Here is a 22,286-nt window from a genome sequence, read left to right on the forward strand (position 1 = left end):
ATTTAATCCAAGAGAGAAATGACTTTTTTATGCCAAATCTCTGAAGAACTTCGAACAGAAACTGCCACTCCACCTTATCGAAGGCCTTTTCAGCATCCACTTTGCCATAAACATTTGAAATTCAGCATGGACATTTGGTTTGTCAAACTCAACAAAAAAGCCAATGAGAACATACTCCTATTTGCAACCATGTTTCCATGGTAACATAATAAATGTGCTATTGAAATACATGGGGTTCAGAGTACTGGACTTTGTTCCTGACTAAATAGATGCTCTAAACTAATCAAGCTATGGCTTAAAATGCAAAGTTGGTCAAAATTTTTGTATTTTCATGTACAAAAAAATTATGTTGCAAAATTACTCAATAGCGCCACCTCAAAAATAGAAATACACTACCGCAATGAGAGACCTTTTTCATTGCAGACAAATGAAATTTGGTACAAGCATAGAACATGTCAAGACAAGTAAAAAAAATAGATTATGACTTCACCTTAAACCCTACAGGAAGTCGGCCATTGTGGGTGGGACCCCATTTTTTCAATATTTTATCTCTCACATTCTATGTTTTTACGCTGTGGATTTTCTTCCAGCAAAATTAACTCGACCCATGCTGAATTATAGTCGACTCTGTTGAATTTTTCTAAGTCATAAAATGTAGTTGTGGCCAGCCTGCAAAAAAAAGATTTTTTTTTAAGTATTAAATTACACTTAACTCAAAAATGCAGTGTCCTATTGCTGGCATTGATCTACATTTTGTGCAAAATGTTGATCAGAATGTAATTATAAACAATTTACATAGGTCAGACAGTACATTTCTCCACAGCGCCCCCATAAACTTTTGAATGGGGCCTAAGGTAAATACTTTGTTACAAATATTTGAAATTCAGCACGGACATCTGGCTTTTTAAAATACATATAATAGAAATTAGAAATTACAATTGCATGTATTTATGTACAGAGAATTTATTTTGTAGAAATAAAACAAAAAAATATTGACAGAACAAATGTTACAGACAGACTTTTACATAGCAAGTAATGAGCACATTTACAATAAGCAGAAAATACAGTCTGAATTCATATTGAACAAAAAATAAAAAACATTTGGATTAGAAAAAAACTCTAAACAGACTTCATCTTAAGAGAGCAGGCTATGCCCTGATGATCACTGAAATATGTTGGAACAACTTCTGATGAAATCTCATATTGTTCAGATTTGACATAGACATGATCAATCAAAGTGCCTCGTTCTGTAGTTGGAGACGTGACATTCTGAACATATCCGTAACTGCTCATGAAATTGCACACTGACGATGATTTCAATATGTCGTCATTGAAATCTCCCATAACCACAATTGACTGACTTTGTGCCTGTAGCCAGGTTAGGAGTTTTTTCAAATTCTGCTTGAACACAGACATGGGATATGTTGGTGGACGATACACAACAGCAACTAAAACCTGATGATTTACATTTTTGTAAATTAAGCACTCCAAATTAAATTGGGGTACATCAGGAAAGTGATAGTTAGTGTTGTTGGAGCAATACATGCCCACTCCACCATGATGTTGACTTTTGAGTGTAGTAAGAGCTGGATGCTTGCTGTGTTCGTATGCCAGACTTCGTGGACGGCTGTGGAAACTGTAACCGTCTATGTCAACACTATGAAGCGCAGACTGAGATGTTAACCATGTTTCTGTCACAGCTATACAGTCAGGCTGTAAATGCTGCATGGATGACACCAAATCAGGTACATGTTTTACTAAACCCTGAACATTCATCAAAAACAAGGTTAACACATCAGCTGACTGTTTGGCTTGTGACACATTGTCATCCAAGAAGCATGGCATAGCTTCCAATGCATGTTTTACCTCATCATTACAATAAATAGCCTTTTCATCAAAGTCCTGGATAATAAGGCCATCTAGACTTCTTACACGACTTAGAGCCACATAAGATTGTCCTGAGGCAAACACTTGCTTTAGCGACACCACAGCATTGTCAACAGTCAGGCCTTGTACTTTGTGGATTGTAACAGCCCAGGCAAGTGCAAGAGGAAACTGACGACGTTTTCCCCCTTTGCTGTTAGCCCTTTCCTCCTCTGGCTGTATCCGCGTGGAGTTTATTAAAGCAGGTGCAGTGGATGGGTACTTCTTTCGTCTCTGTGTGCCAACATTGATGTCATCAAACTGAACATACACAGCTTCAGGAAGTCCATTTCTTTCTGTTTCACTAATATGTGTTACAGTTCCACAGACTCCATTGACCAATCCATCTTCCACATCAATGTTTTTACACAGCATAACTCTGGCAGGAACACCCAAAAATAGCTGTTTCTGCAGACTGGTGAGGTTGTCTTTACTGTGAGGTGTGACTTTGCTTTCCATTTTTCCAGTTTTCCTGTTGTAGTGATAGTCCTGTGCATCTATTGTTTGATAGTCAGGACAAGTGGCTTTGAGCTGGTTAAAGTTATGTTCATTTACCTGTGAATTTGTTGGAAAAATATGTAGAGCAGAAGACTCCTCTCCAGTTTCACGACTTTGTAGAATGTGGATGTCTTCATGAAGCATGGGTGTCCCTTTCGATCGTGTTCTTAATCTGTTCAGTAATTCTGCAAATGTGGTATCCTTCTGTCTGACAATTGTTTTCAGTTCAGCCATTTTGAAACTTGACCAAAAGTTCAGAGGTAGATTGTCAGTGTACAAACCTTTTGCCATAACTGGAGGTAACTGATAGAAATCACCAACTGCTATAAGGCTGACATTTCCAAAAGGGGAAACATCACCTCTTTGCTTGATTTGCCTCAGCCGTCCATGTATATACGTGAGCAGTTTATGAGAAACCATTGATATTTCATCAATGATTACTAACTTCACATCAATATATTTGGCACGGAGAGAATTGAGTTTTTCTTCACCTAATGGTATGTAGGGAAGTGTCACATCTGTTCCAATGCTAAATGCACTGTGAATTGTAGATGCATTTAGATTGTATGCTGCCATACCAGTGGGTGCTGTTATTAAAACACTCATGTTGTCTGGGTGGCGCCGCATTGGAGCAAATAGACGATTGGCTTCGTACTGAATGGCCCGAATCAAGTGGCTTTTCCCTGTGCCAGCGCCACCAGTGATGAACACATGTAAAGGTTCTGGATCATTTCCATTGACTTTTTGTACGCACCACTTTTGTATTTTGAAAAAAATAGACAGCTGGATGTCATTTAAAGATCGAATTAAATCCAAACCTTCAGCTCGAGTCATCGCATTGTGTTGTTTTTCTAAATGAGCAGTTTCTTTGTTAGCTATCCCCAAATCTGGAATATGGGGCAAGGGGTCTTCATCATCCACTTTACTCTGTGCAAGCTCATCACTGGCTTCCAAACGTTCTGCTTCTTGCTCAGGACAAAGCATGGCCCAAGCATCCTCTAATATTTCATTAGAGTCCAGGTTATTTTTTATCTCTTCCAAATCTTCAGTTTCAATGTCATAGTGAGATCTGTTTGAATTCACAATTGACATCACTGAAACGGTCTGGTTGCCAAGCTGCACTGTGCCCTCTTTGTAGAACTGTTCAAAAGAATGAAATGATGAAGGTTTGAGGTCGTTATCATGACGATAAGGAAAAAACAGCTGTAACAGACTTTTGTAATATAGCTCAGGATTCTTTGTTTCTGAAAACCGTGCATAGCGCACAACAGCAGGTTTGGTTCTAAAACGTTTTGAAATATAGCCACATGAATTCTGTAACTTAATCACATTTTTGGATTTCTTTTCTGATGTACTTAACACACGATACTCTGAAGCAAATGTGGCTATACACATATTATCAAAAGTGTCATTCTGCGGTCTGTTCTTATATCGATCCACAAATCCAGTCATCCAAATGTCATTGTTTCCTGACTTTTTCAGCTCATTTAGTGGTTTGGTGAGTTTGAAAATTGTGTCACCTGTGGGGATAAACACAACTTTCCTTGAACATTCTTTGAGGTGCATTTGAGTGATTCTGTACACAGCTTCTTGTGCAGACACATCACGGTTATGGAGGTAGGCTTGGCCAATCTTCTTCATAGCTTCTTTGGCATCAGCGTTTCCCTGTTTTGTTGCCTCTTGGTGTGTTTGTTTCAACAACAGCCCCATCTCTCTCTCAGATTTGGACATATAGCTTATAATATAAACGATACAAGCATATACATCAACCACATATTGGATGTCCATGTTGGCATTCCAACATTTCAACAAAATTGGATTATATGGATTAATCCAAATTTCATTGACATCTCTTTGCAGGACAATTTGCATGCGTTTTTCAACACATTTAAGTGCTTTCTCCCATACTTCCTGCGTAATGCCAACATTTTGAAACAGTTGCTGGATACTTGTAATGGGATTGTCTTTATCCAGAAGTGCTTTTTTAACAGTTGTCAGTATTTTCATTGCATCCTCTTCTTTCATAAAGTTCTGTTCATTCTGAGAGCATATGCATTCAGCAGTGTCTTTTTTTTGTTCTTGGCTGTTTGTTGCAGTGTCACCTTGGCACTTTGGGCACTTTGGTATTTTCTGTTTTTTGGTGATGAAAGTACGTTCAGATACAGGGCGTGGGAAATTGAACCGGCAGGCTGTATTCTTTTTCTTACATGTTTTCGAATGCCGTTGAGAATGTTGCTGCACGGAGGTAACAGTTTCAGCTAATTGCTGATCTTGTGTGGGTATTTCACATGTTATGTACTTGTTGATGAATTTCACCACTTCTTCATCTGTGTTTTTTCCAATCTCAGGAGCATCCTCAATCCAAAATAAAGCGTGTACGTGGGGTGATCCACGTTGTTGAAATTCTACACGATAAAAGTAATCTTTAATTTTTCCAATTGGATTCAATGAAGATAGTAACACGTAATTCAACAAGAGATGCCACCTGTAGTCAAACATGCGTGCTGCAGTGACAGGGCGATTACGTAACAGTTCACACCTTTCAGCATACTCCAAACTCTCAGAAGTTTCAGTTCTCCCCTCTTGCTTCAAAATTGAATTTAAAAGCCCTCCCCAGCGCAAGTCTGCAGACGAAAAACTGCAAAAGAAAGTGGGTTTTCCCAGATTCCGCACCATGGCAAGTAAATCCTTTTGTGCACCTTGCCAAAAGCTTGGAGTACCTCTTATAGGCCTTAGAAAACGATATCCTTCATCAGTCTTAATGATGTCTTGCAAAGACTCAATGTTTTCTGGAGCATTTTCTTTTTGGCCTGCAGGGTTTGTGTGTCCTTTGCGTGATGCTATTGACACTTGCTGAATGACTTGCTGAACTTCTGACATGTATTGTGCAAAAAAAATGTATTCAACGCACTTTGCAAACCTTCCATCAGCGTGCAATATTCTGTTATTAAAATATCGTGCCAATGTCAAGTAGTGCTGTCTGGGTGTATGATAAGTATTGTTCCCTGATGGAAAAAGATATGGAAAGGATTTTGCTTCATTATCTTTATCTGACAAAATACGCACAGGATTGTTTCCTTCAGCAGGTGCCAGATTAATTATATCTTCAAAACCCTGATCAAGAGTTTCTTGACCAAGATCAACAGGCATGGAACAAGAATCTTGATAAATACAGTGGTTTTGCCGGTCATGTAGAGTTTCATCTTCTTCATCAGGAGACTCAGTTTGTTTTGAATTATTGTTGGAGACTTCTTCTGTAGTGTATTTCTTCTTCATGTTGAGTTTTGTCTTGTGCATCCTCAGGGGAACTGTTTTTTGTGCATTATCATTAGAGTCGTCTTGTGCTTGGTTTTCTTCTTCTTAGCAAACTCATTCACCCATTCTTCATTTATTTCTATGTCTTGATAATATTGATTGTTTTCCTTTAAATATTTAAGTGCTTCTTTCAGGTGATTTGTGTCGACAAAGTGATATTCATAATGTCCTTTGTAAGATAGCTTGCGCTTTAATTTAACACGTAACAGACAACCTTCTAGATTTGACCGAGGCAAAACAGAACAAGTATGATTTACTGAAGAAGGGATGCAAAAAATTGGTCCGTGGCATCCATTTTGACCACCCTTTGGTAAAGCTAATACTTTCATAAATGGAATGTTTAAAGCAATCAAGTGTTTTTCAAGATGATTCAAACAAGCATAACTCAAGAGGAATTGAATCCAGTTGTAAATTGTTTCCCCACCATTCTGCTGGGGTTACACCTCTTCGGATCTTTGAATGACAAACCTTGCACATCCAAAGCTCATCCTCTTGATTCTTGTAATGGACATGGTGCATTGCAGTCAGAGGTACATTCATGCAAATACTCATCTGAGACACATGTTTCCGCCGTTAATTGAGCTGCTTTGTTTTTGTAGTTCTTTTGTTTGTATGGAACTACTGCTGCTTTAAACATGGATCGGAAACATACACAGCAAACAAATTCAGGTCCATCATTTGATTTCTTTAAAAACTCATTCATTACAGAATTAATCTGATCAGTTAGTACTTTATCTTGATTTCTGTTGAATCGTTTTTTAGCCAGGACTTTATGTCTAAAAGCACTGTCTTTGTGGTATTTGGCTTTATTTAGTGCTTTTAATTTTTGTCGAAGATCAGGATTTGCTTTATAATTTTTGACACTTTCACATTTGACTTTATTTTGGTGTATCAAATCTTTTCTGTATTTCTCACAACTATATGCTTTCACTTTCTCTTGATGTTCCAGGTCTGTTGTGTATTTTTGCTTGCTGTATTCTTTCACTTTCTCTTGATGTTCCAGGACAGTTGTGTATTTTTGCTTGCTGTATTCTTTCACTTTCTCTTGATGTTCCAGGACAGTTGTGTATTTTTGCTTGCTGTATTCTTTCACTTTCTCTTGATGTTCCAGGTCTGTTGTGTATTTTTCCTTGCTGTATGTTTTCACTTTCTCTTGATGTTCCAGGACAGTTGTGTATTTTTGCTTGCTGTATGTTTTCACTTTCTCTTGATGTTCCAGGTTGCTTTTGTATTTTTCTTTGCTGTATCCTTTCAATTTCTCTTGATGTTCCATGTCCATTTTGTATTTTTTGGAACTGTGTACTTTCAATTTCTCTTTATATTCCAGGTTTGTTTGGTATTTCTCCACACCGCTTTCTATTGCTTTCAATCGATATTCCTCCTCTTTGTGATATTTCACCATTTTGCATTCTCTGTTTTTCTGTGCCTTCTTTTTCCTTAAGTACTTTGACAAAATTGTGGTTTTATTATCATGTGATCTGTCAATAGTATTTTCATCAAGAGGAATTGAACTGAAGACACTCGTTGCATGTGCTGATCTTGTGATGTGTCCCTGGGGCTCACCAAACGTACACAGTTTATAACAGTCATTTTGTTGGCCTTGTTTGACACAGACAACATGTTCATAATGAGCTCCAGTGATTCTGTAGGTAGATGCCTTCAGCAGACTGTTGTTTTTCACTGTTTTTAAATCTTAACCATTTGCCTTGATAGAAGGTATAAATATCAACTCCAATGCAATCAGCTGTGGCTTGAATTTCAGCTTGTGTTGCCCAGGTGTTTACATAAGACATCTTTTGCAGTTTGATGTACTCTGCCACAGTCAAATGCTGATGTTCTTCATTCAAAAGGCAGTGATATTTTTCAGGATTCTTTTCTAAGTGCTTCACTGCAGTTCAGTCTGATTCTTCTATGGTGTTTCTGTGTCCCACTTATGGCTTGAGAAATGGCACGGAAGAAACAGTTACCATCGGCAACAATCTTCTCATTATGACATGGCACTCCAGCATCCCCAGCGCATAAGGACTCTTTAACATTGCAATTTTCAAATTCAACATGAAGAAATTTGCAAATTGCCTTGCACTACTTTTTCAGAAAGAGGATTAAACTGCAAAGCATTTTCCTCATGACCAACGATTGTAATGTCATTTGCATCATGCAGTTTGGCTTTCTTGACAATTGGAGATCCACTTTTTTAACTCTGTGTCAACCCTGGATCGCTTTTTGTGCAATGGAGATTTCATTTGTGTTCTGCCACATTTGTGTCCTATTTCTGGTAAATTTTTCTTTATCTTGAACCCAGGATCAGAAGCATTCAAATCAGCCGTGTCAGTTGCAGCAGTACTTTCAGTAACACAGGAATTGGGGTTACTTTTAAGTTCAGTCACAGCATGACGTTCAGGACAGCCCAGAGTAGGCTCAGCAGTCACACCATCACAGTCACAGTCTTTCAAAGTCACTGCCACGCTATTGAGCTCAAACTGAACATTTGGCTCAGTGAATCCTGCTGCAAGTTGGATTATGTGGTCATAAACTTCACTGATGCGCTTGAAAAACAGAACAACACTTGAACCATTGCCATCTACCATCCCAGATTTACTGCGTGCATGAGAGTCCACAATAGCATACATGCCATTTTTAGCTATAATAGCATATGTAGTGGCTGACATGGTGAAGAGACAAGCGTTGTCAGTAGCAAGATGTTCTTCCAGAGCTGTCTTCAAAGTAACAAAACATAGTTTTTTCTCAGGGTTGGTGACTGAAAGCAGACGTCCAATAACAGTGACCATTTTCAAACAAAACGTCTTGCCAAACAGCTTCTCCTCGTTTTTAAAGTCAAAAGCTCCCAAATAAGACTGATCCTCAGGAATACGATGCTTCTTTCTTATGTACAGACGATCACCTTCCAATAAAGTCATGTTTAGATCTTTCTGAGACCATTCATGCACCTCCCGCAGGTGTGTGTGTTGAACAATTGCAGCCAAAGCAATGGCCGTGCACTGCTTTCCTCTACTTTGTGGATGAAATATTGTGTGTCCTTGATGAAATGACCCAACAATATTGTCAAACTGAGGAGCTTTGCTGTCTTCATGCTGCAGAGGCTGTAGTTGAACAGACGCTTGTTTTTCATGGCAGGAATCCTTCTTGGCCACTTTTGCTTTGCACTCTTCGGGTGACGGCCACTGCAGTCTGACGACAGGGACTTGCTTTCCACAGCAGACCTTCTTCATTGGTACCTAAGAAACAAAAAAGACAACAATGTTATTACCATTTAATTTGAAACAGTTTCCTATTAAAAAGACGCTCATACATACACATACACGCATAGACATAAACATACACGCTCAGCAGCACACATGTAGCATTCACACTCAGAAACACAGCGTGCATAAAGATTAAATACCACAATGTTTAATCACTATTATGTTATGTTATAGCATGTTATTTTCTTTTATTATTAGCACTTTATTAACACACCTGCATATCTGCTTCTCTGTGAACAGGACTGGAGGTCCTCCTGGGTCTCTTCACATCAGGCTCCTCCTGCACACACACAATAGATATTGTTATGTCTATGGTGTAATCACATAATACTTCCACTGATACCACCCCCCCCCCATAGTTTTGAAATGACCCAATTTACCAATTTACTATTTAATTAGAAATAGTTTCTATTAAAACTCATACACACTCAGCAGCACTAGCATTCACACTCAGAAACACAGCTTACACATACAGATTAATCACTATTATTTTGCATGCCATTTTATAGTATTAGCACTTTATTAACACACCTGCACATCTGCTTCTCTGTGAACAGGACTGGAGGTCCTCCTGGGTCTCTTCACATCAGGCTTCACCTGCACACAGAATAGATATTGTTATGAACATGACTTAATCAAATAATACTTGCTTCGATATAAAACATTCTGCCTGAACATACCACTTCCACGACCACTTCAGGCTCTGTGCAGGTAGATGGACGTAGTGTCACTGTCACAGCATCAGTCTGCACCTAAAACAGAAGATTTCAGATTTAGATATATCCAGACACCCCACCCACAGACATGTTTTGAAATGATATATACCTGCTGATCTTCAGTCGGTGCTGTGTTGATAGCAGGTCTGACTGGCGCCTCTGCCACAGTCGTCTCCAGCTAAAAAAGAACCAAATACCAATTAGACAAATCCAATCTTGTATTATGTATTTTCTATCCAAATATAAAGTAAATATTTTTATCAAACCTTTTTCAGCAGAACTCGAGGTTGCCAGCTTGATGTTGAGCTCGCTGCTTCCCCAACTCTGGCTGCATGCTTCATCTAAAAACATAGATATTGGTAGTTATTGTCAAACAGTTTTCAATTTCATTTTCAACAGCACATATAACCATGATCTTGTGATATACCTGTCTCTTTGGCTGACTTCTACTTGGCACGGCAGTCCTTGCTTGACTCACCTATATTGAAATAACACATTTATGTTTTAGATCAACAAACAAAAACTATATTTAAACAACAGTTTTATGTTTTACATTCACAAATCAATACATTTGCCCATTTGTTTTACCTTCTTCGTTGCCAGGGTAGTTGGGTTCTTTGAGGTTGCAGGTGGCTTCTGCGGTGCAGACAAAACAGCAAAGCGGCCAGCAGACACGGGAATAGCACACAGACCGGTGACCTGAAAAATATGGTTTCAGTGAGGATTTTTAGACCTAACATTGATTGATGAATTGAAAAATAATGTTAACATTTACTAACCTGTCGCAGGGAAACATTTCTTGTGCTGGTGGCAGTCGACTGTAGACTCTTCTGAAAACATAAAGTCAGTTAGCACTTTCACATAAGAAATTTGGCCACGGCACATATAACAGACCATATATTTTCTATTGTACACTTTCTCTACCTTTCCAAATTCCCAGCCCTCAGAGTCCGTCTGTGGAGTGGTAGATGGGACTCGGACTGCTCTGGATGTGGGACAGGTCACAACCACATCTGGGGTCTTCGCCAGGGGCTTCACACACGGGGCGGCAGGTGTCTTCGGGCTTGGGTGGGCAGAATCCACGGTGCTCTCAGACAGCTCCCTGATGGCCTTACAGATCAAGTCAGACAAGACTCGCATGCCTTCAGGTACACTGAGGTGGATCTGCATAAAGACAATAACATGAATTATTACACTGCTCTGTCACACATACATTATGTCAACACACAAACAGTATTTGTATTACTTACACCATCCTTAGCCCAGAGACGCAAGTTCTTCATAGGGAAGCTGTCCACACAGAAGACATACTGCAGCCCTACAAAAACACATAATACAATTTCAAATATACTCTTCTCTATATATACTCTTCTCTATATATACTCTATATATCTCTATACCCTATTTGACTTTTAATCAAGCATATGTACTTTGTCTTACCTTCTGCCTCTGCTGCTGCCTGGTATGCTTCGCGAAACTGGTTCTGCTTGGCCACACTGACCACATGACGAGCCGGGAAGTCCAGCACACATGTCTAAAAAAATACAAAAATTTAGCTCACAAACTATTTGAGGTGACAGTGTGTTTTGATGGTAACAAATGTGACACTGTTGGGAGTGCATACCTTTGGGCAAAGACGTTTTACTGTAGACAGAAGACTCTGGAAGTTCTTCTGTGCCCGCTCCACTGTCTGGCCCCTGGTGGAAGAGTCGTTGCCCGTAGCCAGCACCACACATTTTGACACACGTTGGTCAATAGTGCAATGGCGTACGTCAGTCTCCAGGGTGTCAGCTGTAGCACCAGGGGAGCAAATGTACCCAAAGGAGTATGGGCCATCTGCTCTGATGTCCACATCTCTCTCCACGAAGGATCTGAGATGTGAATCCCCGATAACCAAGACCAACTGGAAAACAAGAACAGCATTTATTAAACACTGAAGTGTGTAATATTAACCCAATTTCTTTTTAATTTTAGTTAACAGTTTACTAATAATCTATCCATGATTACTTTTACACCAGTAAATGTACAATGTGTTTGCATCTGCTGCTACAGTGTGAAATACAACCATGTTTTCTTTTTTAACAACTCCCAAAACAACATTTTGCAACTCAGCTGATGCCAGTTCATATGTTAATGGAGATGATGGTGGCTGTTGAGCCATGGTTAATGTCCACAATTAATATGCATAGGCTGGCAGCACTGCATTTACACACCTGGCTGACAGACTAAAATAACCTCTTAAAAATGTCACATCACTGTGTCTACACACTATAAACTTTTAAAATAAATTGGACATACCTCCTTGTTGGGGGATTCAGGTGGGATGCAGACTCTCAGCTGTTTCCCGGTGAAAGAGGAGCGTGTCCAGTGGCGCACGGCAGGACGCCAACCAGTCCCAATCCCCACTGTAAAGATACAAAAACATTGTATTCTTAATTTCATCTCTACAACTTGTAATTAAACTGCTCACATACACAACACAACCAGTAATAATATAATACAAAATAAAGCCATACCAAACATAGGAGACATCACGAAACTCTGGCAGTGCTTAGAACAGAACACCTGAACAGCACCTGTTCAAAACACCTGAAACAACAAACAAAAATAAAACATTTTAAATGGTTGAAAATACAAAATTAGTACGTAATCAACATTATAATGTCAAGACAAACTCTAAACACCTAGGAGGTTAGTAATTTGTCCAAGAAACATCATGTTGTTTATTTGGCTCTGATGAGATCAGATGCACTTTCCCAAAAACATAACTATGGTTCCTTTTCAAGTATTAAAGTAGACTGACAGTAATAATAGTAGACCATTAAAAAGGTAACACAGTTTAGACATAAAAACAGACATTATAACTGTATATAATTCAAAGTAGTACACATACCTTGATGCAGTCAAAAGAAGCTGTGACTTGATAGTAGTCGTCGCAAAAATATCAAAGTAAAAAGTAAAAGTGAATGGTCCACACTAAAAGAAAGTAATCTTCCTCGTAGAGTGGGAAAGTATCCAAACTGAGAAAAAGTAAACTTCCTCGCAGAATGGGAGTCTTCTGAATGGCTTGCCAATCAAAGACACGAGCTCTTTCGAATGTCTGACTTTTAACCTGGTCTTCCCAGGTGTGGCCACACCCCTTGCAGATAACCCAGCCCCTTCCCCCAGCCCCATTTTTTCAGATATTTTTTTCCAGATATTTGCAGCCTTTAGGTGCAAATTTCCACCTTTGTCTTATTTATTTTTCTTCTATTTTCTTCTGGCAAACTACAACAACTTCGTAGCCACATGTACAATACATGTTGATAGTTATGTTTCAAAAACTGAGCTGAACTCTAAATAAGGTGCCAACATTCATAGTATAATCATAATATGTTCATTATCCTTACAAACATTAATGTTATTAATATCATCCTGAAAAACTGCCCTTTCAAAAGAACAAATGCTTGTCTCATAAGCTTATAAAACAACAGAAATCCAAACTTATAATAACTAATATTATTAAGATAAACACCATGACAACACCAACATATTTAAGCAAGATACACATGTTTGCCCTTCATTTCTGAACTCCTCCTGCTACAAAGACAGTGTTTATCGCTGTTCAAACACTACTGCTCTCACAATATCAATGTTCATAAATAATGATATAAAATGGACATACTATATACTACACATAAAATAATAGAATCAGGTTTACATGAACACCACCGTTCCACATAATGCAACTTTATGTTACCTTACCTTTAATAAACTGATTAAATAGTAACCACAAAGTTACAGTAAATTACAAAACTGTAATTAGGAATAGACTCTAATGTAAGTACTGAAATCAAATTCAGTTTCAGCATCTTTGGGGATGAGCTTGCTACATACTTCTTGACCTGTATTCACATGGAAACAAGACTAATGTGTTATTGTATTCTCTGCTGATGGCTGTTGGGCCCAAACTCTCAGCTGTAATGACTCTGATTACATATGAATAGTGCAAGTCAAATAGCCCTATCACAACTCTACCCCCCAACCCCAAGTCATTCTCATTGACCAGACATTTTAATGTCAACACTTCTGTTTTGCACTGTACAGACATCATCACAAATGTATCAAATGCAACTATTAAAAAAACAGAAAACCTCAGACTACCATAGAAGAAAATACATATAAGAACAAAGTAGCTTGTTCTTATGACTAATGTTATACTGTATTCTTCATGAATACACAGATATCTTCTCATTCTAATACCTTGGTCCTTTGCATCAAATGTAATTCCTCTGACAAATGTACTTTTCTTTAATTCCGCAGTACATCATTTTTCACCCGCAAAACAAAAATTCAATACATGCGCGTTTTAATTTTGGTTGAGTTTATAGCACAGATAATTTCACCACACTTGCTTCCTCTGCTTGTTTTCAAAGACATGTTTTTGTTTTTTTTTATGACCACTCCTTATAAATATCTGCCAATGACACAAGAGAAACCACAACACTCTTCACTGAAACTGTAGAATATTTAACATTTGAAATGATTACAGGTAAGTCACAATGATGGAAAGGTACTACAGAATTGTACTCCTGAAAAAATTACTTGGCTAAAACGCACTGAAGTACAAGTACTACTGCCAAATATATATGCTACATGTGTTTACTAACATTTTACATACATCTTTTGTGCTATACTTCATTGATTAAACCTGTATTCAGATGTTCAAATATATATCTACATATTCTCTAAACTCTGATCAATGCAGCAGTGCAGTCCACAGAGGTGGGACACACATGGACTGACACAACCAGGACTGTAAGACAACTCTGTAACAACCCCCGTGTTGTTGCAATTTCACAAAAATACAGTCAATTGAATTAAACACCACAAAGTGTTGAGTTAAACTCTAACTCTGACCTGTCTGAATCAGCTTCTACATGAATTAAAAACACATCTTTGAGAACAAGCTCACCTTCCAGTTCTTTAGTCATATAATAATCATTTATATTCTAAATATATACCTTTATACATGTGCTCACCTTGTTGTGCCATAATGAATGCACTAATTATTCAATCTGTATCCAAACTGCTGTCTCTGATCATTATAAGGACAATACAAACATTAAAAATATATGTTCTAACACAGCCTCAGAGCAGTTACTGACTCATCATGTTTGCCTATAGACTGTACCTACAGCTCTATGTTACCATTTACTCTTAAATACAGTTGCAGACTATAAGCTACTGAAACCAGTAATACATAGTGAAACAAACATACTCCAAATACTTATAAATTAGTAGTTTATCATGTTCTCAGGGTGAGCTTCATCTGCATACATATGTAAAACACTGCTGATGTGTGGATGGACTGTGCAGGAAACCAACGTCAAAGCTGTGAATGGCTCCAGACTTTTGCATATGACAGGCCCAACTCTGAGTCCTCCCCCAATAACACTCAAAGCCTCATCTCTGTCAGTACTACTACAGACAATACAAATGCAGTTTCAATTTAAACTAATTTCAGTGTCTTCTTTTTTACACATCTAAGCACAGTCACATTAAGTGAAGTCTTCACTGAGCTTCACTAATGCACAGGGCCTGATGTTGTTGTCCAACAAGGTCCTGGGTTCAGCTCATTTCAATTCACATTTACATTTCTCCACCTGTGTCTGCTGTAGCATTAACTTTTATGTAAGAAGCAAAATTTTAAAAACTTTAAACTTTAAAAAAAACACAGCTCAAATGTATTGACTCCAAAATAATGGTTTGATGACAGGCCCATTGTGCAAATGACTCCTGGTGCAAACAGCTCCCACAGAGGAAACACTAGACACAGTAACTACGAACAACAAAACAATGTAGGTAAGATTATTGAAATAATTAGCTTGAAAATACAGCACAGTACACCACATAAATCATTACTCCATTAGAGTAGTCAAAAACACATATACCAAAAAACAAGAAATGATACTCATTAAAATCACATACAAATCATTATAAAACATAGAATTTACCTACTTCTTTGAACAAGTAGCAAAACTGAAAAAGCCACATTCACAGAACAAATACTTACTTTTCCTGAATAGTTTCACAATTCAGTTACACTGCATCAGAACAAGAATAAAATCACATATATCTGGACCACTGTGATTCTGCAGATATAACACCTGATGGAAATATCAAACTAAGTACTGTTATTAGTGGGGAGACAGTGGCTCAGTGGTTACAGCGTTGGTCCCCCAAACCAAAGGCCTTAGGATCGAGTCCCACTCGGACCAAGTTCTGTCTGTGTGTGTGCTTGTGAATCAGGCTGCTAGCCTCTGAGACAACCAGGACTGTAAGACAACCCCAGTGTTTTTAAATGTAACAAATTACTTTTAATTTAGAAATTATACTGAATTACAAGTACATCTTTAATACTCTTAAAAAGGACATTACCCAAATCATCTACTAAATTACACATAAATATGTGTCATTACTTACTTTCCACACTAAGGACACTCCCACAAATGTAAATATAATTGTTTCTTGAAGTGAACACATGACTAGGAGCAGTGCTTAGCATTAACAACATTAACTATGAATGTTGCTAATCTAACTTTTTCTTGGTTCAATCAATGATCCCAACAGGGCTAAGGGGAAACTGTTGTTGCAATTTCACAAAAATACAGTCCATTGAATTAAACACCACAAAGTGTTGAGTTAAACTCTGACTCTGACCTGTCTGAATCAGCTTCTACATGAATTAAAAACACATCTTTGAGAACAAGCTCACCTTCCAGTTCTTTAGTCATATAATAATCATTTATATTCTAAATATATACCTTTATACATGTGCTCACCTTGTTGTGCCATAATGAATGCACTAATTATTCAATCTGTATCCAAACTGCAGTCTCTAATCATTACAAGGCCAATACAAACATTAAAAATATATGTTCTAACACAGCCTCAGAGCAGTTACTGACTCATCATGTTTGCCTATAGACTGTACCTACAGCTCTATGTTACCATTTACTCTTAAATACAGTTGCAGACTATAAGCTACTGAAACCAGTAATACATAGTGAAACAAACATACTCCAAATACTTATAAATTAATAGTTTAACATGTTCTCAGGGTGAGCTTCATCTGCATACATATGTAAAACACTGCTTATGGCTGTGGACTGTGCAGAAGACCAAAAGCTGTCAAAGCTGTGAATGGCTCCAGAATTTTACATATGACAGGCCCAACTCTGAGTCCTGAGTAGTCAAAAACACATATACCAAAAAACAAGAAATGATACTCATTAAAATCACATACAAATCATTATAAAACATAGAATTTACCTACTTCTTTGAACAAGTAGCAAAACTGAAAAAGCCACATTCACAGAACAAATACTTACTTTTCCTGAATAGTTTCACAATTCAGAACAAGAACAAGAATAAAATCACATATATCTGGACCACTGTGATTCTGCAGATATAACACCTAATGGAAATATCAAACTAAGTACTGTTATTAGTGGGGAGACAGTGGCTCAGTGGTTACAGCATTGGTCCCGCAACCCAAAGGTTGCAGGATCGAGTCCCGCTCGGACCAAATCCCGCTCGGGAATCAGGCTACTAGCTCTCCAGGTGTACAAACAGCAGTGTGACATATACAATGGAAGTAATGTATGTATGTAGGATGGTGGTATGGTTTTTGGTGGCATAAATCCCGCGGTCGCAAGGGGTGGCGAGGGCCTTTATCACTGCTTGCAGTTTTAATTATTATTATTATTATTATACGTGCCGGATTGAAGTCACTTTTGACCCCCTGAACGTTAACGAAAAGTCAATTTTATTGGACCCAAAATTCAAGGTTGGTGAAAAATTATTATTTTGATAGTTCAAAAAAATTAATGTTTCAAAATGACTCAATAGCGCCACCTCAAAATTTGAAATACATTACGGCAATGAGAGACCTTTTTCATCGTAGATAAATGAAATCTGGTACATACATAGAACATGTCAAGACAAGTAAAAAATTATATTATGACCCCACCCTAAACCCTACAGGAAGTCGGCCATTGTGGGCGGAAACCCATTTTTCCAAAATTTTACCTCTCACATTTGGATTTTTTGCGCCATGGATTTTCATTCAAGAATCTTGCAAATTGGTCAAAATGAACTAGACACATGTGGGATTATAAGGAACTGCATTGGATTTTTCTAAATAAAAAAATGTGGGTGTGGCCAGCAATAAAAAAAAAATACTATATTTTGAAGTGTTAAAGTGCGCGTAACTCACACATACAGTGTCCTATTTCCCGGCATTAATATACATTTTGATTAAAATCTTGATCTGCACGAAATGATATACAATTTGCATATGTCAGAATTTTTTTTGCTCCACAGCGCCCCCTTGAACTTTTGAATTGGACTAAAAAAAATTACTTTGACGTAAACATTTGAATTTCGACATGGACATTTGGCTTGGCAAACTGAACAAAAAAGCCAATGACAATATACCTCTATTTTCAACTATGTTGCCGTGGTAACATAATAAATGTGTCATTGAAATGAATGGGGTTTAGAGTACTAGACTTTGTTGTAGACTAAATAGATGCTCTACACTCATCAAACTATGGCCTAAAATTCAACATTAGCAAAAAATGTTGTGTTTTGATGTTCAAAAAAATTTACGTATCAAAATGACTCAATAGCGCCACCTCAAAATTTGAAATACATTACGGCAATGAGAGACCTTTTTCATCGTAGACAAATGAAATTTGGTACAAACATAGAACATGTCAAGACAAGTAAAAAATTATATTATGACCCCACCCTAAACCCTACAGGAAGTCGGCCATTGTGGGCGGAACCCCATTTTTCAAAATTTTACCTCTCACATTTGGATTTTTTGCGCCTTGGATTTTCATTCAAGAAACATTGCAAATTGGTCAAAATGAACTAGACCCATGTGGGATTATAGGAACTCTTCTTGATTTTTCTACAGTCATAAAATGTGGGTGTGGCCAGCCTGCAAAGAAAAAAGCAATATTTTGAAGTATTAAATGTGCATAACTCACACATGCAGTGTCCTATTTCCCGGCATTAATATACATTTTGATTAAAATCTTGATCTGCACGAAATGATATACAATTTGCATATGTCAGAATTTTTTTTGCTCCACAGCGCCCCCTTGAACTTTTGAATTGGACCAAAGAAATTACTTTGGCGTAAACATTTGAAATTCGACATGGACATTTGGCTTGGCAAACTGAACAAAAAAGTCAATAAGAACATATCTCTAATTTCAAAGGTGTTGCCATGGCAACGTCTGACTTTTCTCATTGAAATACATGGGTTTTGGTTAACTGGGATGAAAAATAATTACTTTGTCATAGACCATTGAAATTTGCTACACATATTCCTCTCATCATACTGAACAAAAAAGCCAATGACAACATACCTCTATCGGCAACTATTATTAGGCCCGAGCCTGGGACTCCGTCCCGGCGAGGGACTCATTAAAACCGCGTCCGGAGCGTGGAAAATGGCAAAAATCAAGTAGTAAACACGCCCCGACATGGCAGTGAGTGGTGTCAAAAATTAGAACTCGACGAGCTCTAATTGTCACAAAAGACCCCGAGAAAAAATATCGAAAGACGACTCGGTAGCGCCACCTCAAACTTTGATTTTCATGGGGCCAATGGGAGCCCGACTCGGAAAAAAGTCGACGTAAAAATCCGAAACTCACATCAAAAAATAGAACATGTCGGGACATGACAAAAATGATATTATGGCCCCGCCCTAAAATGTACAGGAAGTCGGCCATATTGGATCAAACCCGGGAACGACAAAAGTGCACACCCTCGCATTCAGGACATTTTCTCGCACAGTTTTCATCACAAACACTTCAAATTTGGCCAAATCCCACTAAACCCATGTGTGATTAAAGATTAACAATTACATTTTGATTATGACTTTGGGTGTGGTCAGGGTGAATTTTCAACAAAATCGCAAATTTTGGAATATTTCAAAAAAATATTTCTCTTTCACACATTTTTTGTTGGGAAAACGCTAATACAGCGTTTATGCACATTTGTGAGCTGAACGCAATGATATGCAAATCAAGGCACTCTCTCACAAAATGGCTCTCTAGCGCCCTCTTCAAATTTCATTTTCAAAAATTCGTAGAAGACAATCGATTTGTCGTGGACGTGTGAAAAAATTCACAGGGGCCATATTTGTGATTGGGCACAATGTGAGAAAGTCACATGACTGTAGCTGTTATGGTTTAGGAGAAAAATAATGGGTGGAAAAAAATTTCCATTATTAGGCCCGAGCCTGGGACTCCGTCCCGGCGAGGGACTCATTAAAACCGCGTCCGAAACCCGGAAAATGGCAAAAATCAAGTAGTAAACACGCCCCGACATGGCAGTGAGTGGTGTCAAAAATTAGAACTCGACGAGCTCTAATTGTCACAAAAGACCCCAAGAAAAAATAATCGAAAGATGACTCGGTAGCGCCACCTCAAACTTTGATTTTCATGGGGCCAATGGGAGCCCGACTCGGAAAAAAGTCGACGTAAAAATCCGAAACTCACATCAAAAAATAGTACATGTCGGGACATGACAAAAATGATATTATGGCCCCGCCCTAAAATGTACAGGACGTCGGCCATATTGGATCAAACCCGGGAACGACAAAAGTGCACACCCTCACATTCAGGACATTTTCTCGCCCAGTTTTCATCACAAACACATCAAATTTGGCCAAATCCCTCTAAACCCATGTGTGATTAAAGATTAATCAATTACATTTTGATTATGACTTTGGGTGTGGTCAGGGTGAATTTTCAACAAAATCGCAAATTTTTGAATATTTCAAAAAAATATTTTTCTTTCACACATTTTTTGTTGGGAAAACGCTAATACAGCGTTTATGCACATTTGTGAGCTGAACGCAATGATATGCAAATCAAGGCACTCTCTCACAAAATGGCTCTCTAGCGCCCTCTTCAAATTTCATTTTCAAAAATTCGTAGAAGACAATCGATTTGTCGTGGACGTGTGAAAAAAATCACAGGGGCCTTATTTGTGATGGGGCACAATGTGAGAAAGTCACATGACTGTAGCTGTTATGGTTTAGGAGAAAAATAATGGGTGGAAAAAAATTTCCATTATTAGGCCCGAGCCTGGGACTCCGTCCCGGCGAGGGACTCATTAAAACCGCGTCCGGAGCGTGGAAAATGGCAAAAATCAAGTAGTAAACACGCCCCGACATGGCAGTGAGTGGTGTCAAAAATTAGAACTCGACGAGCTCTAATTGTCACAAAAGACCCCGAGAAAAAATAACGAAAGATGACTCGGTAGCGCCACCTCAAACTTTGATTTTCATGGGGCCAATGGGAGCCCGACTCGGAAAAAAGTCGACGTAAAAATCTGAAACTCACATCAAAATATAGTAACATGTCGGACATGACAAAAATGATATTGTGGCCCCGCCCTAAAATGTACAGGAAGTCGGCCATATTGGATCAAACCCGTGAACGACAAAAGTGCACACCCTCGCATTCAGGACATTTTCTCGCACAGTTTTCATCACAAACACGTCAAATTTGGCCAAATCCCACTAAACCCATGTGTGATTAAAGATTATCAGTTACATTTTGATTATGACTTTGGGTGTGGTCAGGGTGAATTTTCAACTAAATCGCAGTTTTTGGAATATTTCAAAAAAATATTTCTCTTTCACACATTTTTTGTGGGGAAAACGCTAATACAGCGTTTATGCACATTTGTAAGCTTAACGCAATGATATGCAAATCAAGGCACTCTCTCACAAAATGGCTCTCTAGCGCCCTCTTCAAATTTCATTTTCAAAATTCGTAGAAGACAAACGCTTTGATCGTGGACGTGTGAAAAAAATCACAGGGGCCTTATTTGTGATGGGGCACAATGTGAGAAAGTCACATGACTGTAGCTGTTATGGTTTAGGAGAAAAATAATGGGTGGAAAAATGCTTTCCATTATTATTATTATTATTATTATTTTGGTCGCGACTTTGAAGTCCACTTTTGACCCCCTGAACGTTAACGAAAAGTCAATTTTATTGGACCCAAACTTCAAGATTGGTGAAAAAAAATTTATTTTAATGTTCAAAAAAATTAACGTATGAAAATGTGGGTGTGGCCAGCCTGCAAAGAAAAAAGACGTTTTTTACAGGTTTTAAATGCATGTAACTCACACAGTTAGTGTCCTATGTCCCGGCAGGAATATACTTTTTATTCAAACTGTTGATCTGAACACATAGATATACAATTTACACAGGCCAGACAATAAATTGCTCCACAGCGCCCCCTTGAACTTTTGAATTGGACCAAAAAAATTACTTCGACATAAACATTTGAAATTTGGCATGGACATCCCTATTGCTATACTGAACAAAAAAGTCAGTGACACATACCTCTATTTTCAAAGGTGTTGCCATGGCAACGTCTGACATTTCTCATTGAAATACATGGGTTTTGGATAACTGGGATGAAAAATTATTACTTTGTTGTAGACCATTGAAATTTGGTACATATATTCCTCTCATCATACGGAACAAAAA

General features: G+C 38.1%; 1 protein-coding gene across 1 annotated transcript in view; it reads right to left on the reverse strand.

Moving 5' to 3' along the window:
• Positions 1-1,119: 1,119 nt before the first annotated feature.
• The window catches only part of LOC117379830 (uncharacterized), a 22,092-nt gene continuing 925 nt past the window's right edge, over positions 1,120-22,286 (reverse strand). The window contains 22 exon segments of the mRNA XM_033976546.2: positions 1,120-5,783; positions 5,786-6,116; positions 6,118-6,222; positions 6,224-6,363; positions 7,300-7,376; positions 7,378-7,631; positions 7,633-7,812; positions 7,814-7,906; positions 8,124-8,972; positions 9,214-9,279; positions 9,531-9,596; positions 9,680-9,751; positions 9,825-9,893; positions 9,982-10,056; positions 10,143-10,193; positions 10,304-10,414; positions 10,495-10,545; positions 10,640-10,879; positions 10,966-11,033; positions 11,156-11,249; positions 11,340-11,618; positions 12,014-12,120. Of these exon segments, the coding sequence (XP_033832437.2) occupies positions 1,120-5,783; positions 5,786-6,116; positions 6,118-6,222; positions 6,224-6,363; positions 7,300-7,376; positions 7,378-7,631; positions 7,633-7,812; positions 7,814-7,906; positions 8,124-8,972; positions 9,214-9,279; positions 9,531-9,596; positions 9,680-9,751; positions 9,825-9,893; positions 9,982-10,056; positions 10,143-10,193; positions 10,304-10,414; positions 10,495-10,545; positions 10,640-10,879; positions 10,966-11,033; positions 11,156-11,249; positions 11,340-11,618; positions 12,014-12,120 (8,042 nt within the window).

Source organism: Periophthalmus magnuspinnatus, chromosome 13 (assembly GCF_009829125.3).
Source record: "Periophthalmus magnuspinnatus isolate fPerMag1 chromosome 13, fPerMag1.2.pri, whole genome shotgun sequence".
Taxonomy (NCBI): Eukaryota; Metazoa; Chordata; class Actinopteri; order Gobiiformes; family Gobiidae; genus Periophthalmus; species Periophthalmus magnuspinnatus.